Source organism: Anas platyrhynchos, chromosome 5 (genome assembly GCF_047663525.1).
Source record: "Anas platyrhynchos isolate ZD024472 breed Pekin duck chromosome 5, IASCAAS_PekinDuck_T2T, whole genome shotgun sequence".
NCBI classification, from domain to species: Eukaryota; Metazoa; Chordata; class Aves; order Anseriformes; family Anatidae; genus Anas; species Anas platyrhynchos.
The window spans coordinates 59,415,645-59,430,202 of NC_092591.1; the positions used below are offsets into that span (position 1 = coordinate 59,415,645).

Genomic DNA, 14,558 nt, shown 5'->3' on the forward strand with positions numbered 1-14,558 from the left:
AGACATCAGGAGGCGCAGACTTAATCTAACGTTTGTATATATGGGGTTGCTCTGAAATCCGCCTGCAGCTTTAGCTCTTGTGTGGCAGTGCCATAAATCCTGGATCTTTATTTTACAATCAGAGTAGCAGTGTCACGGCAAGAGATGCGTGCAGGTGGTGGCCCACCTTCTCCCTTGGGACCCTCCTGTCCTTTCTGCCTTGGAGCAGGGCTCTCCACACAGGACCTGGTTTCAGGCATGCCCGCCTCACCTTCGTCCTGCAGTGATGCCATTCTTTGGGAATTTGCTGTCCCCTGCACCATTTTTCTTGGAAATGCACTGACGACGCACAAACTCTTTTCAGAAGCAGATCAATCAAAATCACTGTCTTTAATAATTCCCTTAAAAGATGGTGTGCTCAAAATATTTGACAAGATTCATGGTCCAGGCGCTAATACAGAAGTACAGCTAAGCAAACTTACTATTCAATGCATTTTGGGATGCTAAATGGCATCAGGGTGTCCGCAGAGCTGTGCAGAGCCCCTGTACAGATGTGTGAGTGGGGAAGTTTTCTTTTAGATCCTAATGCAACACCAACCTTGGAGCTGTTTACACTGTGCAAGTATTTTGTAGCATTTTAACATTACATACACAGCAACACCTGCGTAAGAAAATGCTGCTTTTTTCCTCTAATCTTGCTAAATCTGCTGAACTTCTTCAGCCTTTTGGTTAGGACGAAATCTTTTCACTGAGGCATACTTCTGATTGTCATGCCGGGTTTCGTGAGTAGGAGATACGTTGAACAAACCTCATCTTCATCATTTTACCCTGCCTGGAATTAATATAAAAGCAAGAAACCACAATATTATTATTTTTTGTGGAACTTAAAGGGCTGTCAGTTCTTATAGTGTTACTCTGTGCACAAAGTACAATTTGATACAGTTCAGTTTCTGTTGTTGCATTTTTTTTGTTATTTTTTCAGTATTTCAATTTACAAAGCTATGAAGGATTTTATTATATCTTTCCTAAGATTCTGTATTCATTTTTTATTTCAGAATCCATTTCCACATATTTATTTCCCTTGAGAAGATTTTAAAACTCTCCAGCAGCCACCTTGTACCATGATGAAATATATCGTTATAGTCAAGGGAACACAGAACTTTAAAAATTCCACTAAATTACTTTTCTTTTTCATAATACTTTTGCCATTGTTTTGCACCCTTTCTGAGCATCTTGTGTCAGAGAGCATTCAGGCAGAGTGTCAAAACGCTGCTTTTATACAAATTCAGTTTTAATATTTGGCTTTGGGAGGTTTTCATTCAGGCACAGTGCTTAACCTGTGCGGACTGCAGGCAGAGTTTAATGAGAGCCTACCAACTACTTGCAAAGAAACCGAAAGCCTGCCCACAGGACTCCCCTTCTCGCCAAGGTACGGCTTCAGTGCTGCCTGGCTGCAGCCTGTCTTTCTGAAGCAGATCCTCTCCTGCCAGAAGGGAGAAGGCAGAACTTTCTGGCTTCCTTGAAACTCTCAGCAAGCGCGTTTCAATTACCAGAAGGGTACTCCAGGTGATGTGAAATTAGGCTTTATAGAAAAACCTGCACACAGAGAAATAGTTCATGAATAGCCTGTGTGATCTGCGGTGCCTTTTAAGCAAGGAGAGAATCTGAGAATCTGCACGCTAATAGTTCAGTGGCATTTCAAAAAGAAAAGGAGCCATAGCCTGGATTGTTAGCTCTTGGCTGTGCCTGGTGTGCCGGCACGCACTCGTACGCGCACAAAGAACCAGTGACTTTGTAATTGCTCACAACTCTTGTCAGTGCTGTCACCAACCATGCCCAGCTTCCTGCACCCCTTCTCTATGAGCAGTATTCCTGAGCTGATGCCAGTAACTGTGCAAAAGGTTTGTCAGTTCTTCTAAGGAGGTAAAAGCCTTCTTAAATTTATCTGTATAAAGCCTGTAGTTCCAGATCAACAGTATTTCTGCTCGAAATGCGGTTTTAGCAATGGATTAACTCTCTCTGAAGTAGATAATGTTCTGTACACAGCCATCTGAAGGCTGAGGGAATTTGTGTGGAATACGCTTGAACTAGGTTGGGATGTATATTTTGGCACTGAGAAATTCACGAAGACCATGTGTGCCAGACCTGCTGATGCTTCAAAGCTCCGGCGTTGAGCAGGACAATAATGCTATTAAAAATATGTATTTTCTGTAATCCTTAAATCCCTTCTTAACTTAAATGAGGAGCTCCAAGTGAGGTAGCTATTCTTGGCAGCGTCTTCTTAATGCTGAGTGGTGTAATACTTTCTAAAATGAAGGATAAATGAAATGCCTGAACAGAGTAAGTAACTGAGAAATGCTGATCCAGGAAAACATGCAGACTTTACTATGTATTTCAAATGACTTTCATCAGTTCCGATGTACCTAGCAGCAGAAGAGGTCTTACCTTTGTACTTTACTCCCCAATATTGTATCATATTGTAGGAGAATGTCATCTCTACAATACCATTATTGACTGTACTGGAAAGGAAGCCCCATCTAGGTTTAAGCAGTGTTGCAGTTGGTGATGGTTAGAAAAGGTTCCTTTGCCTGACAATTAATGCTCTGACAAATGCAAACAGAGTGGCTGGGGAAGAAGGAAGGCTGTTATCATCGCTCTGCAGGAAGAACTGAGACACAGAGGTGGCTGCAGTAGGAGAGCTACGTATGTGGTTTGACTAGCCACTGGATAATTTCTTCCTTACCTGGTGTTTTATGTGTCTCCTTGCATTTACCATTCCTTTTCCTTTGATCAGCTGGTCTTGCAACTGGGTTCTTATCTGAGATGTTGTGCTGAAGGAAAAGGCCAGTTCCTGAGTAACAGTCGCAAATTAAATTGGCAGGGAACCTGGAGTTCTTGCCACAGAAATGTAAATGAGAAGTGCCTGTGTGAGCAGAAGATAAGGAACGTCCATGTCTTCTGTGCGAGTCCACAGCAAATATTTCCCTGGCACTCCCATTGCTTGTGTACAGCTCATTACTGTGCTAAAGATACTGTTATTATACAGTTGTGGCAGTGGTACATAAATGATAATCTTATCAAAGGATTCCTCGTGTAATTCATTTCAAAGGGAAGGGTTACACCCTCAGCAGCATCACTGAATACCAACGTTACCAAAATGCTGAAACGCAGGAATTGGGAGGTGACGATACCCAGCACGTGTGCTTGCTTCCTGTTACGTGAAATTCAGATTTCCTTGTCTGTTTTTACTTAAGCTTTCCAGAAGTGAGGACGTGAACGGTGGATTTAGGACTGGATCACGTTTTCTCTCTCTTGTTACGAACAAGAGGATTTCAGGTTTTCAGTTGTTTGCATTTCTCATCCATTTGAGAGCTTAAAGCTTATTTTGATGGTGAATGAAGTTCTGGGCTGCTGAATTCTAAGCATGTTGTTGACTGGACTTGAATGGTGATTAGAGGTGCTTATTAACAAAACATCTATTAGTTCCAGTGAAGGCACATCCTTTCAACTATTTGTAAGTGGTATATTAGTTCAAAGAATTTCATGTATTGACAGAAGAAAAAACACATGGGCTCAGGCAGGTAAAGGCAGTTGCTGCAGAAATAGGGGAAAATCCTAATACTAGTGCAAACAGGTTCCTACAGTTTCAACAAATTATTAAGAATTTGCTGACAAGATACTCTGTGTTGGATTTGGCAAAATGCTAGTGCTGATTTTTAGCTAAATTTACAAATACAGCAGGAAAACGTGCTCCCAGCAATCATATAGCCCTTCAGCTTTTCACAAGCATATCCATAAAACATAACTCTAATTCAAGCTGGATTCAGTCCTGCAAGGTACTGGGCACTCTGATCAGTGACCTTCAGTGCATGCTTAGCATAAGATCTGAAGTTAAGTGTACATTTATGAATCTTTGTTTTATACTCAGACAGGAAGAATCTGAATGAATTCTTTACCAAATGTAGGGGAAACATATAATTTGTAATGTATACTTAGAGGTTTTTTTATTTTCTTTCTTTTTTTTTTTTTTTTTTCTTTAAAATGTGTATGTGCTTCTCCATGCATGAGTGGCCCACTGAGCCAACCAGAGATTAATCTTTTATTCACAGAAAGTTTCTTATGAATTTTTGGTGCTGGCAGAAGCAACACCATATATATATAAGCAGCAGTAACATGGGCAAAGTGCTCATGCTGGCTTAAATGTAATCTCCTGACAGAGACGTGAGAAGACTATCGATGAGCCCTAGTTCAAGACACCATACAAGGTCAAGTCTGGGGGGAAAACTCAGTCTGTCTTGTGCCTTTTCAGCTAAGGATGTTTGTTTGTGGGGGTTGGAAACAAATGTGGGAGGAATTTTGATACAGTTTTTAATTGAACATTTTTAAGTTTTTAAGTTATCACTGTTAGAACTGACGTGGATCTCAATCCTGGGCTGGCAAACCAGTGCTAGAGGGGACTTACAGTTTTTGGGGGAAACATTTCAATCTTGTGTCACCAGAATAAAAATGCCAGTATAGTGACCCTTTTAATGCTATGTATCAATTTTCACAATTGTTTGACTGGAGGGAATTTTTTCATCCAAGACATGGTTTCTAGTCAGAGGAAGAGGTCTGTCAGAAGTGACAAAAGACTTTGAATCTGGGTGGAGGGACAAATGTTTTGAGTCGTCTAGAACACGGATTCCACCAGGGTGTTTTGCAGCCCCAAGGAGTGCTCCTACATGCAGGAACAGTCAGCTTCAGGGTTAATTTCTCAGTCTTTTCCTCTTTGCTTTGTAGAAAGAGTAAAATACTTCCCTGCTGTCCGAGTGAGAAGACTGGCTTCACAACTTGGAGAGAGAGTCCTTGAAATGGAGCAGTGATTTGAAAACACATCAGTGCTTTCATCACCTGACTGTAGAGACAGTTCTTCCCTCGGTTCAGTGAGAACATACGTGAGGTAGAACGGATCAGAGAAGAGAGTGGCTGAAAGTTACTCTTTTTTTGGCAAAGTTCACGCTTTTAGTGAGCAGCTAGATTCAGGATGGACATGGGAATCTGCATCTTGCATTTCAGAAGTGGGGTCTTAAATGTTGGTCCCAGAGCATGCTCAACTATAATGCCTTTCAGCTTTTGCAAGATAAAGATGTGAATAAGGTTTTCCTTCTTAGACCAGTGTGCATGACAATCAGAATCCAAATATATTTTGCAAAACAAGGTCCTTATTCCTAGCAGTACTTAAATTTCAATTTTAAAAGTAATTAAGTAATTTCAATTTTAAAAGTAATTATTCCTTAGTATGCTGTCAGAGCATCCTCAGCTGTAAAAGATGTAATTCTCAAACTGGAGCTCTGCCAGACTTGGTTTTGTTCTGCCTGCTGGGTTCTGTGGGCATCAGTGCAACAAGCTGGGAGATCTTTGGCTGAAGTGGGCTGTTCATTTTACCAAAGTGAGACAGAAGGGTGGTACTTGGGGCAATCCCTAGCTTCCCTGGATTCACCTAACTTGAATTCCTAGTTGATTCTCTAAAGTACTTTTCCATCCAGTTTGAGCTATCGGTATGGCACAACATAGGCTGAGTATCTGACATCTCATATTTAATCTCCTGAAGAACTTCTGTTTATGACGTCTGAGGTCAATTTGAGGCATGACAAGCTGTTAAGGATAATAATAGGTACGTTTTTAAAGAGCATTGCACATACTGTTTTGGAAAAGGAGCTCAGTGTCTGTATCTCCACTAGCAATTGGGAAACAGACCACACTGAAGTGATTTGAGAGAGGTTGCTCAGCAGTGAGGCTCACATTCGTGAGTTCCAACTGAGTGCTTTATCCACATTGCTATATTTTATCCCACTTTATTTTATGAGGCTGTGAAAAACTTTTCTTTCTTTGCACAACTTCCAAATGTCTTTTATGTGTCTAGAAAATCAGACTAAAATAGGTTCTTATATATGAAGTGGCTAATTGTGTTATATATGACTAGACAAAATGGCAGGAAATATTCTCAGGGAAGAGCAAGAGGTTGTTTTTTAGAAATGTGTGAATATTATAAGCTTAAATGAATGGTCCTAACTGTAGTGACTGCAAAAGAAATGTGCAAAATCCTAAAACGTATACTGCTTTAGGATTGTTTTATAAAAATCCTTGATGGTTTGCGAGGTTGACTTTTTATAAAACATCACTTTCAGCAAACAACACTTCTCCCAAGGTGAAAGCAGCTGAGACACCACATATCAAATGTTAACTTTTCCCTGCCAGAACTACTTACCAGTTTGAAACAGTGGTTATTTTTTGCCAAGTGACTAATATTCATACGGAAATAGTTTGACAGTAACACTGAGTATGAAAGAATCCCTCTGTGAAAGCATTACCCAGCAAACGCTCCAGTTATCTTCATTGAATTTATCGTGGTTAGTCTTTTCTGAAACAGGTATGTTAGCACTGTAATCGTGCAGTTTTGGGTTGGTCTTGGCTCAGGTGATGGAACTGCAGCTAGAGGACTGCTCTGATTAATGCTGACTGTTCCTGTGGGGCCTCTGCCAGCAAGGGATTGCCACGGCACAGCCTTGCTCGGCATCCCTGTCATCGCTGCTGGTTGTTACTCTGTCTCAGGGCTGCGGTAGGATGGTTCTGCGTCTTAATCCTCAGAACAGAATTGCAAAAGTAGTATTTCCTCATTGCCATTTGACTAAGTGTTCATAAAATCAATCCTTTCCCATGTGCTCATTTCATGCTTCCAAATGCAAGCTGTATTTAGTCCATAAACAAACCCTGATTGCATTGAAAAGCAAGTTCGGTTTTTTAGCTACCACCTGAATGTAACAGAAACAAACACAAAACAAACAAACAAAAAACAACACAAAAGTTAGTGTGCTGAACTGTTCAGTACAGCCTCTGACCTCAGTAAATTTACTCTAGATTTAGGTCCTCACTAAATTATATGTTGGGATGAGCCAAAAATTTCCTCAAAACTAAAATTTTCAGTCTTGGTCAAAATTGTGACGTTATTTCAAATGTTGTAAAATGAGCTGTGTAGACTGAACGTGAACTGAAGCGTGAAGCCTTCAACCATTTGCCATGCGGGGCATGGAGCAACTTGCAACTTCTGTGCAAAACGTCACAAGAAGTCCCCTTCCAGTTTACTTGTGCTGATTTGTGCACTCTGTCGCTTACACTGGGGCATTCTCTTGGGCAATAGTCAACTGGCGCTCTTCAAACCTTTATGTGCCAAGGTGAAAAAAGCAAGTTAAATCTTTAGAGTAATTTCCTGTTTCTGATGAGGATGGTTGGATAGGGTTGGCTGCATTAGGAAACCAGAGTTTTTGAAGGGATTTCATATGGTAATACTGTTCAAAAAGATTTTGCTCTTTCCTTGCTGGATCCTTGTGGTTACTAAGAGCTTTTCATACATGAAATGAGAGGAATTTTCTTGGTCAAAAGAGCTACTTTTTGAAAAAACCTATGGATGGAACAAAATGAGATTTATAGCTAAGAGAATAATGACAGCTTTCCATGCCTAATAGAGTTTCTCTGTTAGAGATTATAAAAGTAATATGTTATCTGGAAAAAGCTGTATTATCTGTCAAAAATGCTAGTAATGTAGTTTGATAAAGGAGCTTAAAACAGTTCACCCAACCATTTTCATATAAATGTTAATATTACAGCTAAGGATAAAAATTCATAGGAAACAAAACTTGGTTCTTCTTTTGTGAACCTTAAATCCACTTTTTGTGACTGCATAGATAGAAATTTCTCAATTCATAACAACCAGAGTTCATATGTTGAAAGTTTCTGGTGTGGCATTTTCTTGATGAACCGTTTTCAGTCTACTTGCTAATGCCTTCGGCACAAGCCCAGGAATTCAACAAGTCACATTGATTGAGCTAATTGAGAATCGTTCAAACCCAACAGAAAGTATGCAATTTAACATTTTGCAAATGCTAATTGATGACAAGTTGTTGTTACCCATCACTGTTGATACAGGTGTTCTTTCTTCCTATCTATTGAGTTAAGTAAAGAAGAAATTGCTGTTAAGCTTTCCGTAAGCAGTTTCTCAGCAGGACAGGCTGCTTAGCATAGATGCTGGTAGTGCAGTGCTTTATGCTTGTTGTATGCCAGGTTCTTGTTACACCAAACTGTTTTCTTCCTCTTGTTTGAATTGCACCTTGAAATAGGCCTTATGGCCTGTCCTCTGGTAGGTGTAATATAGCTTCTAGGTTAGTTTAGACTGCAGAACAGTTTGCAATACAGTACGACATAAACAAGGTTCTTGATAGTGAATAATTTTGGGACATGTTAATTAATAAGATTCTCAGACATGGTTCTCTCAGTAGCTTGTCTTTCCTGTTGATATCCAACACAGCCTTTTCACAGTGAACACACTATTCAAAATTTTTGGTTGAAAGAAGAGGACAAGTGGACGGAATTAAAATACTTTTCCCTATAGTGTCTCACACACCATTTAGTTAGTTAATGTCTTGGAAGCTACATGTATCTCTTAGTTTTTCTTCTCTTGCATCAAAGACTTGATCTGACTATCTAGCATCGTACTTTTGTAGAAGTGGAAGGGTCCTTTTTTTACTGCAGACTTCCAACTACCTTGTGCCTGCGATGAAAAACAAGCAGGTAGCTGGACACACGGGCAGCCAGGTGGAGCAGCACGAATCCCGTGCTGGTACTGCTTTCACAGGACTTACCATCACATTACCTGACTACATTAAACCTTTGATTGAATAAAATCTCTACTCAGGTAATGATTACAGAATTAAATTTGACTTCCAATAACAAGTTTGTAGTCTCCTTATGTAAAGTCTGTGCTAGGAGTTACATAGTAATAGACTATGTTCACGTTTTAGCCATGCCCTTCTTTGACAGATGTGCATACTGTTCACCAGTGCTCCGAGGTGGCTGGTCCAGTCTTCAGGTGCAGTGCTAAAGAAGGCAACTCTCAATGAGCCCAGCAGTGCTTATTAATGCTACACAGCTTTGGATTGCAGACTGCAGCAGGACAGATCACTGACACTTCTTAAAAACGTCCCTTAGATGTTTGATTCATCTCAGTATAAACTCCAAAGGAAATACCGTGTCCCTTATCCAAAGAAATTGATTACAAAGGAAAGTGTATCTTCAAGGTAGATATGCTAAGACTTTGTACATCAGTGCTTTTCCCTCCCATATAATAAGCTCAGTTCTAAATTAAATCCAAAAGACCAAATATTATTACTGTTATGTAAACCCAATGCTTTCTTCATATTGGGAAAGTTTCCTCAAGTAGATTGCAACATTCTGGAAGTCTGACTCCTTATTAACTCTTCCAAAGAAGAAAACTGCCTACAAAAATGCTTGTCTTCTGAACTTTTTTTTTTTAATTTGATCATTCCATTAGTGCACAGATGTTCAGTGGGTGGAAAGTGATGATGTGTCCACACAGAACAAGGAATGGTGCTGAAGGTCCTTGCCAGTGGTTTAAACAGTGGACACAAGCCAGTAGAGGATTTATGTAACTTCATCTCCTTTGTACTTAATATTAATTCCTTTCTTTGTGGTGTACATAACTATTTTTGTATGTATTTCAACATTTTAACACCGGCGTACGTTTTTAAGTGCTTTTAACAGCAGAGAGGATTACTTCCTGAATTAGCTTATTTGACTAACACTTTATAGAAGTCAGATAGTGAGGTCTATCACTCAGCATGAAATGTTGTAATTCTTAGAAAAGCAAACCACTCATTCATCTGTTTAACAACCAAGCATTTATCTAGTCCTGCTTTTCAGGAACACCCAAAATTCCTCAACCTCTTCAATGTTTGGACTAGGCAAAGAATGCAAGATTGAACCTGGGGCTGGTAAACTTTCCCTTTTAATATCCTTACTTCCATGTTTGTAGATTTATAAAAGTTCAGCCAAATTCTACTCTCTGTGATGCTCATTCAAATCCAGGTTAACTCCAAGAGTCTTGTTCAGGATTTACACTAGTATCCCTGAGGGAATAAATTATTCCGATAATATTACGATCATAATAGAAAACAAACCAAAAACAAAAGCCACTAAATAAAATGCTAAGACTTAATATCATTGAATTTGTGGATTCAAAAGAATTCATTGCATAGAGATATACTCCCTTTGAGACCTCAGATTCTTGGGCCAAGTGTTCATGCTAGCTTTTAGGATTTTTGTTTAATATACAGTTAGTTTGCTGGTCCATTCTTGAAAATGTGAGGCTTCCCGTTATACATAACCTAGAGTTTAGCAGGCTATAATTTTGCAGATGCTACATTTTAATCTGCATGCTTTTTTTCCTGCCAGTTCTTTCCTTCTTGCCTATGTGGTCTGACTTGATTCCAGAATTAAAATCAGGATTGTATTATTTTCAGAGATTACATATCTTTTTTTTTCTTTTTTTCCTTTTTTCTTTTTTTTTTTTTCCCCCAGCGTTGGCCAGGATACTATTGCTTTCCCGTGTGTTATGTGAGACTGCAATAATATCATCCACCACCCTAAAATATTGTGTCATTTGGAGTCCTGTTATATAAGTGGTGAACCATTCCTGTATTGCACCTTGGAACTTATTACAGAAAATCAAACCTCCATGGATATGGAAGAAACCCCACCTTTTAAAAAATATATATACAAGATGTTTTTGTATTTTCCTGAAGTACTAGAATCTGAAATTTATAAAATATCTTAAAATATGTATTTTAATATCTCAGATCATCTGGCATTTGGGTTTTCTCTAACTAATATGTGAGTTCTGTACTGTATTCTATCAACATCAGTAGTCTTTATTAAGAAAGCTTCAGTTTAATTTTTCTTCAAAGGAACCCTTTTTTTGGAGGACCTCATTCTTTTATGGTCATTTTTCCCACCAAACACTTATGCAATAAGTGTTCTTGCTTTGATGGTAACTGATGCAGGAAATCGTGATGTAGCCTTGAGGTTCAAACACTGTCTCTTCTTCCAGGACTGTGTTCTAAAACAGAGCCAGAACTTTTAAATTATTTCTTTTTGGTCATCTGTATTCCTTGAGAAAATTCATAACTTGCAAGGTTCAGCAGTTTGGTAGGCTACAGAAATGCGAAATATACCTGCATTTATGTATTCATTTATTGCTAGTGGAAATGTGCATGGATGTGCTTCAATTATTTAGAATTTAGACGAATATTTTGGCTTCTGTTTTTGCAGTAACCAGAAATTCTACCTGCAATAACTACTCATAGTTGCTCATAGCTCTTTCCTTAAGTATTAGTTGTTGGATTTTTTTTTTTTTATTATTTTTATTTTTGTTTTGTTTCATTTTTCCTTGTGAAATTCATTGTTGTGCAAAAAAGCAGGGTTGACTTGCCTGCAGAAAAGAATTTACCTAACACTTAAATGCATCACAGATGGGTCTACAGTGATGACTGCGGGAAGAAGCATGTCTAGGGATATGAAAGCAGCCGAATGCTTGTTAGCTGAAAATAGCAACTCTGTGCTTTGAGAACACAGATTCATTTCAGTTGGTCTTCTCCAGAAACATTCCTTGAAGAAGTGTGTTTCAGACAAGAGCTACGCTAGATTTGTAAAAAGCAACATGTGAAAGGTTCATTGAGTAACTTTTATCTGTTCAGCCAAAGTATTTACACTTACCTGTAAGTGCTTAATCTTACTTGACCTGCATTGAATATATTTTTGAAGTTTTTATGCCAAGATGTCAGTTAAGATAGAGCAACAGCAGTTTTTAATAGCCACAGAACATGGAGCTAGTGTAACTCATCCAGTGATTTGTAGTGGTTCTGTTTTTCTAGAAAAGATATCCTTCTTGAGAATTTGTAGATGACCTTCTCACAGCCATTTCAACGTGAATTATCCTTTAGTCTTATGAAGTGCAATATATAATGGTTATTTTATTTTATATAAAATAAAATCACACATTCAAAGCTTCCATGATTTATTTTTTTTTACTTTTTACTGTGATATATGAACAAAAGATCACTTGATGTGCTCCTCAGTAATTGAGACAACCTTTCTGAGAAATATGTTGCCAGAATAAGGCAGACAGAATAAATACTGTTGATGATCAAGGCAGAACTGTAGATTAGGGACTTTTTAATGTTCAAGTTAAGAGAATTAGATTGTACTACATGGAAGCAGTAGTACAGTAGAGCAGTGCCAGTTTCAGCTTATACTAGCTCCCATGTTTTCCAATACCTCACATTAATTAAAATCTAGCAAAGTAGTAGCTGCATACATTATGTTTACTCAGACTTTATGCAGCATTGAAAAAGTCAAAGAATATTAATGGCTTTAGATTTAAAACTCATTAACCAGCATCGTATTGACCAGATAAACTCATTAACCACCACCATATTGACCAGCTAAATAGAGTTTAAATTCACTCCTCTGTGTCAGTGCTTCTCTTTTGTCATGGAAAACGAGAAATAGATTTGTTGGGTCAGCTAGAAATGTTTGGGAATGCAGGCAGTAGGATTGGGTAAGGCAATGTAGATGCCTGCTCACTGAAGCAAATCTGGTCAAACTATAGATATTGTCTTTTTTTTTTTTTTTTTTTTTTAATAAGGTAAATTTGTATTTTGAGTCAAAATACTTGTTTAAAGTTATATTTACAGATGAAGATGGTTTTTTAATGTAATTTGGCAAGAGTGTGTGTTATTAAAACCAGAATTCTGAAAAAAGCTCCTTCAGGGATGAGTTTTGCTCTTTCTCAAAACAATATGATTTATAATTTGTTGCCTGAAACATGACCCAATGTAGTGTGAAATTTTACTTCATCAATGACAGTGGACCACTGAATAATTTTGAAGAGAAATTTTGCAGTATCACAGCATTGGCTGTTTCCAAATAAAACTTGGCAGCTTCTGTTGAATTTTCTTTGAGATCTGATGAACAGAAGGCTTAAAGTACAATCCATGAAGTACATATGTAGTGAGAAAGCTATTTTGTCACAGACACTTTTGAGTAAAATCCTTGGAACAACACCAGTTCCAAGTCAGCCTCTCTGGTTTTGTGTTAACTTATGTCACTTAAACCTTTCTGTTCAGTATCATTCACTCATAAAAGTAAAAACGTGTGCATATTGGACTAAATAACAGACTCTGAATTATAAATCAATATGATTCACGTGTTACCTCTTCTGACCTGGAGATTTTTATTTTTATACCTGGTGAAAAATACTGTTTAAACAAAAGTTAGTTTGAAAGAAAAGAAAAAGTAAACAATCTGAAAACCTCTTTTCTAGCTTTTTCCATGTGTCCTAACCAGTTGCTATAATTAAAAAAAAGAAAAAAGAAAAAGGAAATGTTGCATCCTGGAATATTTTCAGATCATTAATATTTACCTGGAATTCCTGTAATCAGAATCACAAACAAGGTTATTTGCAGCTGTGCGTAGAAAGGGCAATCTTATATAAACTTAGAACTGAAATATTCTTCTATATTCATTTTTTTCTATTACAGTGAGTTATCTGCATGTTTTAAAATCAATTTACCAAGTAGTGCTTTGCTAAGCAGAGATTATTATAAGTAATCCCACTGAAAGAAAACATGAACTGACAGAACGCATTTGAGAGATATTGTCTATGTATGTCCTTACCCTTTTACATTCCTCTCTTTATTTTCCTTAGATCATAGATGAAGAAGAAACGCAATTCATGAGTAATTGTCCTGTTGCAGTTACTGAGAGCACACCTAGAAGGAGGACACGCATTCAAGTGTTTTGGACGGCTCCTCCTACTGGCACAGGCTGTGTAATTCTAAAGTGAGTATTTTTATGCATATTAAACTTATCATTAAAGTCAAATTCAATTAATAGTAAATCTATGATTTATTAGATTACGAACTGAGTTCTTAGATACTTTTCTTCTCACTTAGTGCATTTGAACAAAGATAGTTCTACTTGCACAGTTAAATGTTAATGACTTAGAGCCCAAGTGTTCAAAAGTTACTTGATGCTTTCAGTTACCCTTGAGTTGGTAACCCTAATGGAACTTGGTAGGCTCTCAGTCTACTGAAAATTTTATTTCTATTAATTGCACCTGAAAACCTAAAGATTCTGAATCTTTAAGATCAAAACTGCATCCTTCTCATTGAGATGCATATAAAAAAATCATGGTCTAGGTTGAGATGAACAATAGTTCTGTAATCAGGAGTTCCTAAATGGACCTTTATCAGTAAGAACAGATTTGTTTATAGGTGAGTACTTTCATTATTTAGAGCAGGTGTCCTTTTACTGTTGATTTCCTATTATCTCTTTAGTTTGCTGCATGTGTACTCATGCTTTTCAAGCAGTAGAGAAAGGCAGTATTATGTAGGTGCACTGTGCTGGGCCACTCTTTTGTCTGTAGAAATCTTAGGTCACTTCTTACTACTAAGAGTATTGGAGAAAAGTGCCAGAGAAACATTATCTCATCTCTTTAGATTTTGCTTGTCATATTTAATAGGATAGATTGGTCAAATATCTGTAGACAATTGGGATTTCTTTTCTTGCTTTGAACTTCTGTCTGGGATAAGCCTTTGCAATTGCTAAGATGTGCCCTGCAGTAAACCAAAAAATTTCAGTCTTATCAGTACTGGGAATATCTTCAGAGACACAAAACAGCCCTAGGC

The 14,558-nt window shown here is 37.8% G+C and overlaps 1 protein-coding gene across 6 annotated transcripts in view; it reads left to right on the plus strand.

Annotated features, from left to right (window-relative positions):
* Positions 1-14,558, plus strand: part of SPON1 (spondin 1) — a 427,336-nt gene that overhangs the window by 268,629 nt on the left and 144,149 nt on the right. For all 6 annotated transcript variants that reach the window (XM_072039262.1, XM_072039264.1, XM_072039263.1 and 3 more), the window contains one exon: positions 13,577-13,710. In XM_072039262.1, the coding sequence (XP_071895363.1) occupies positions 13,577-13,710 (134 nt within the window). The remainder of the gene's footprint in view (positions 1-13,576; positions 13,711-14,558) is intronic.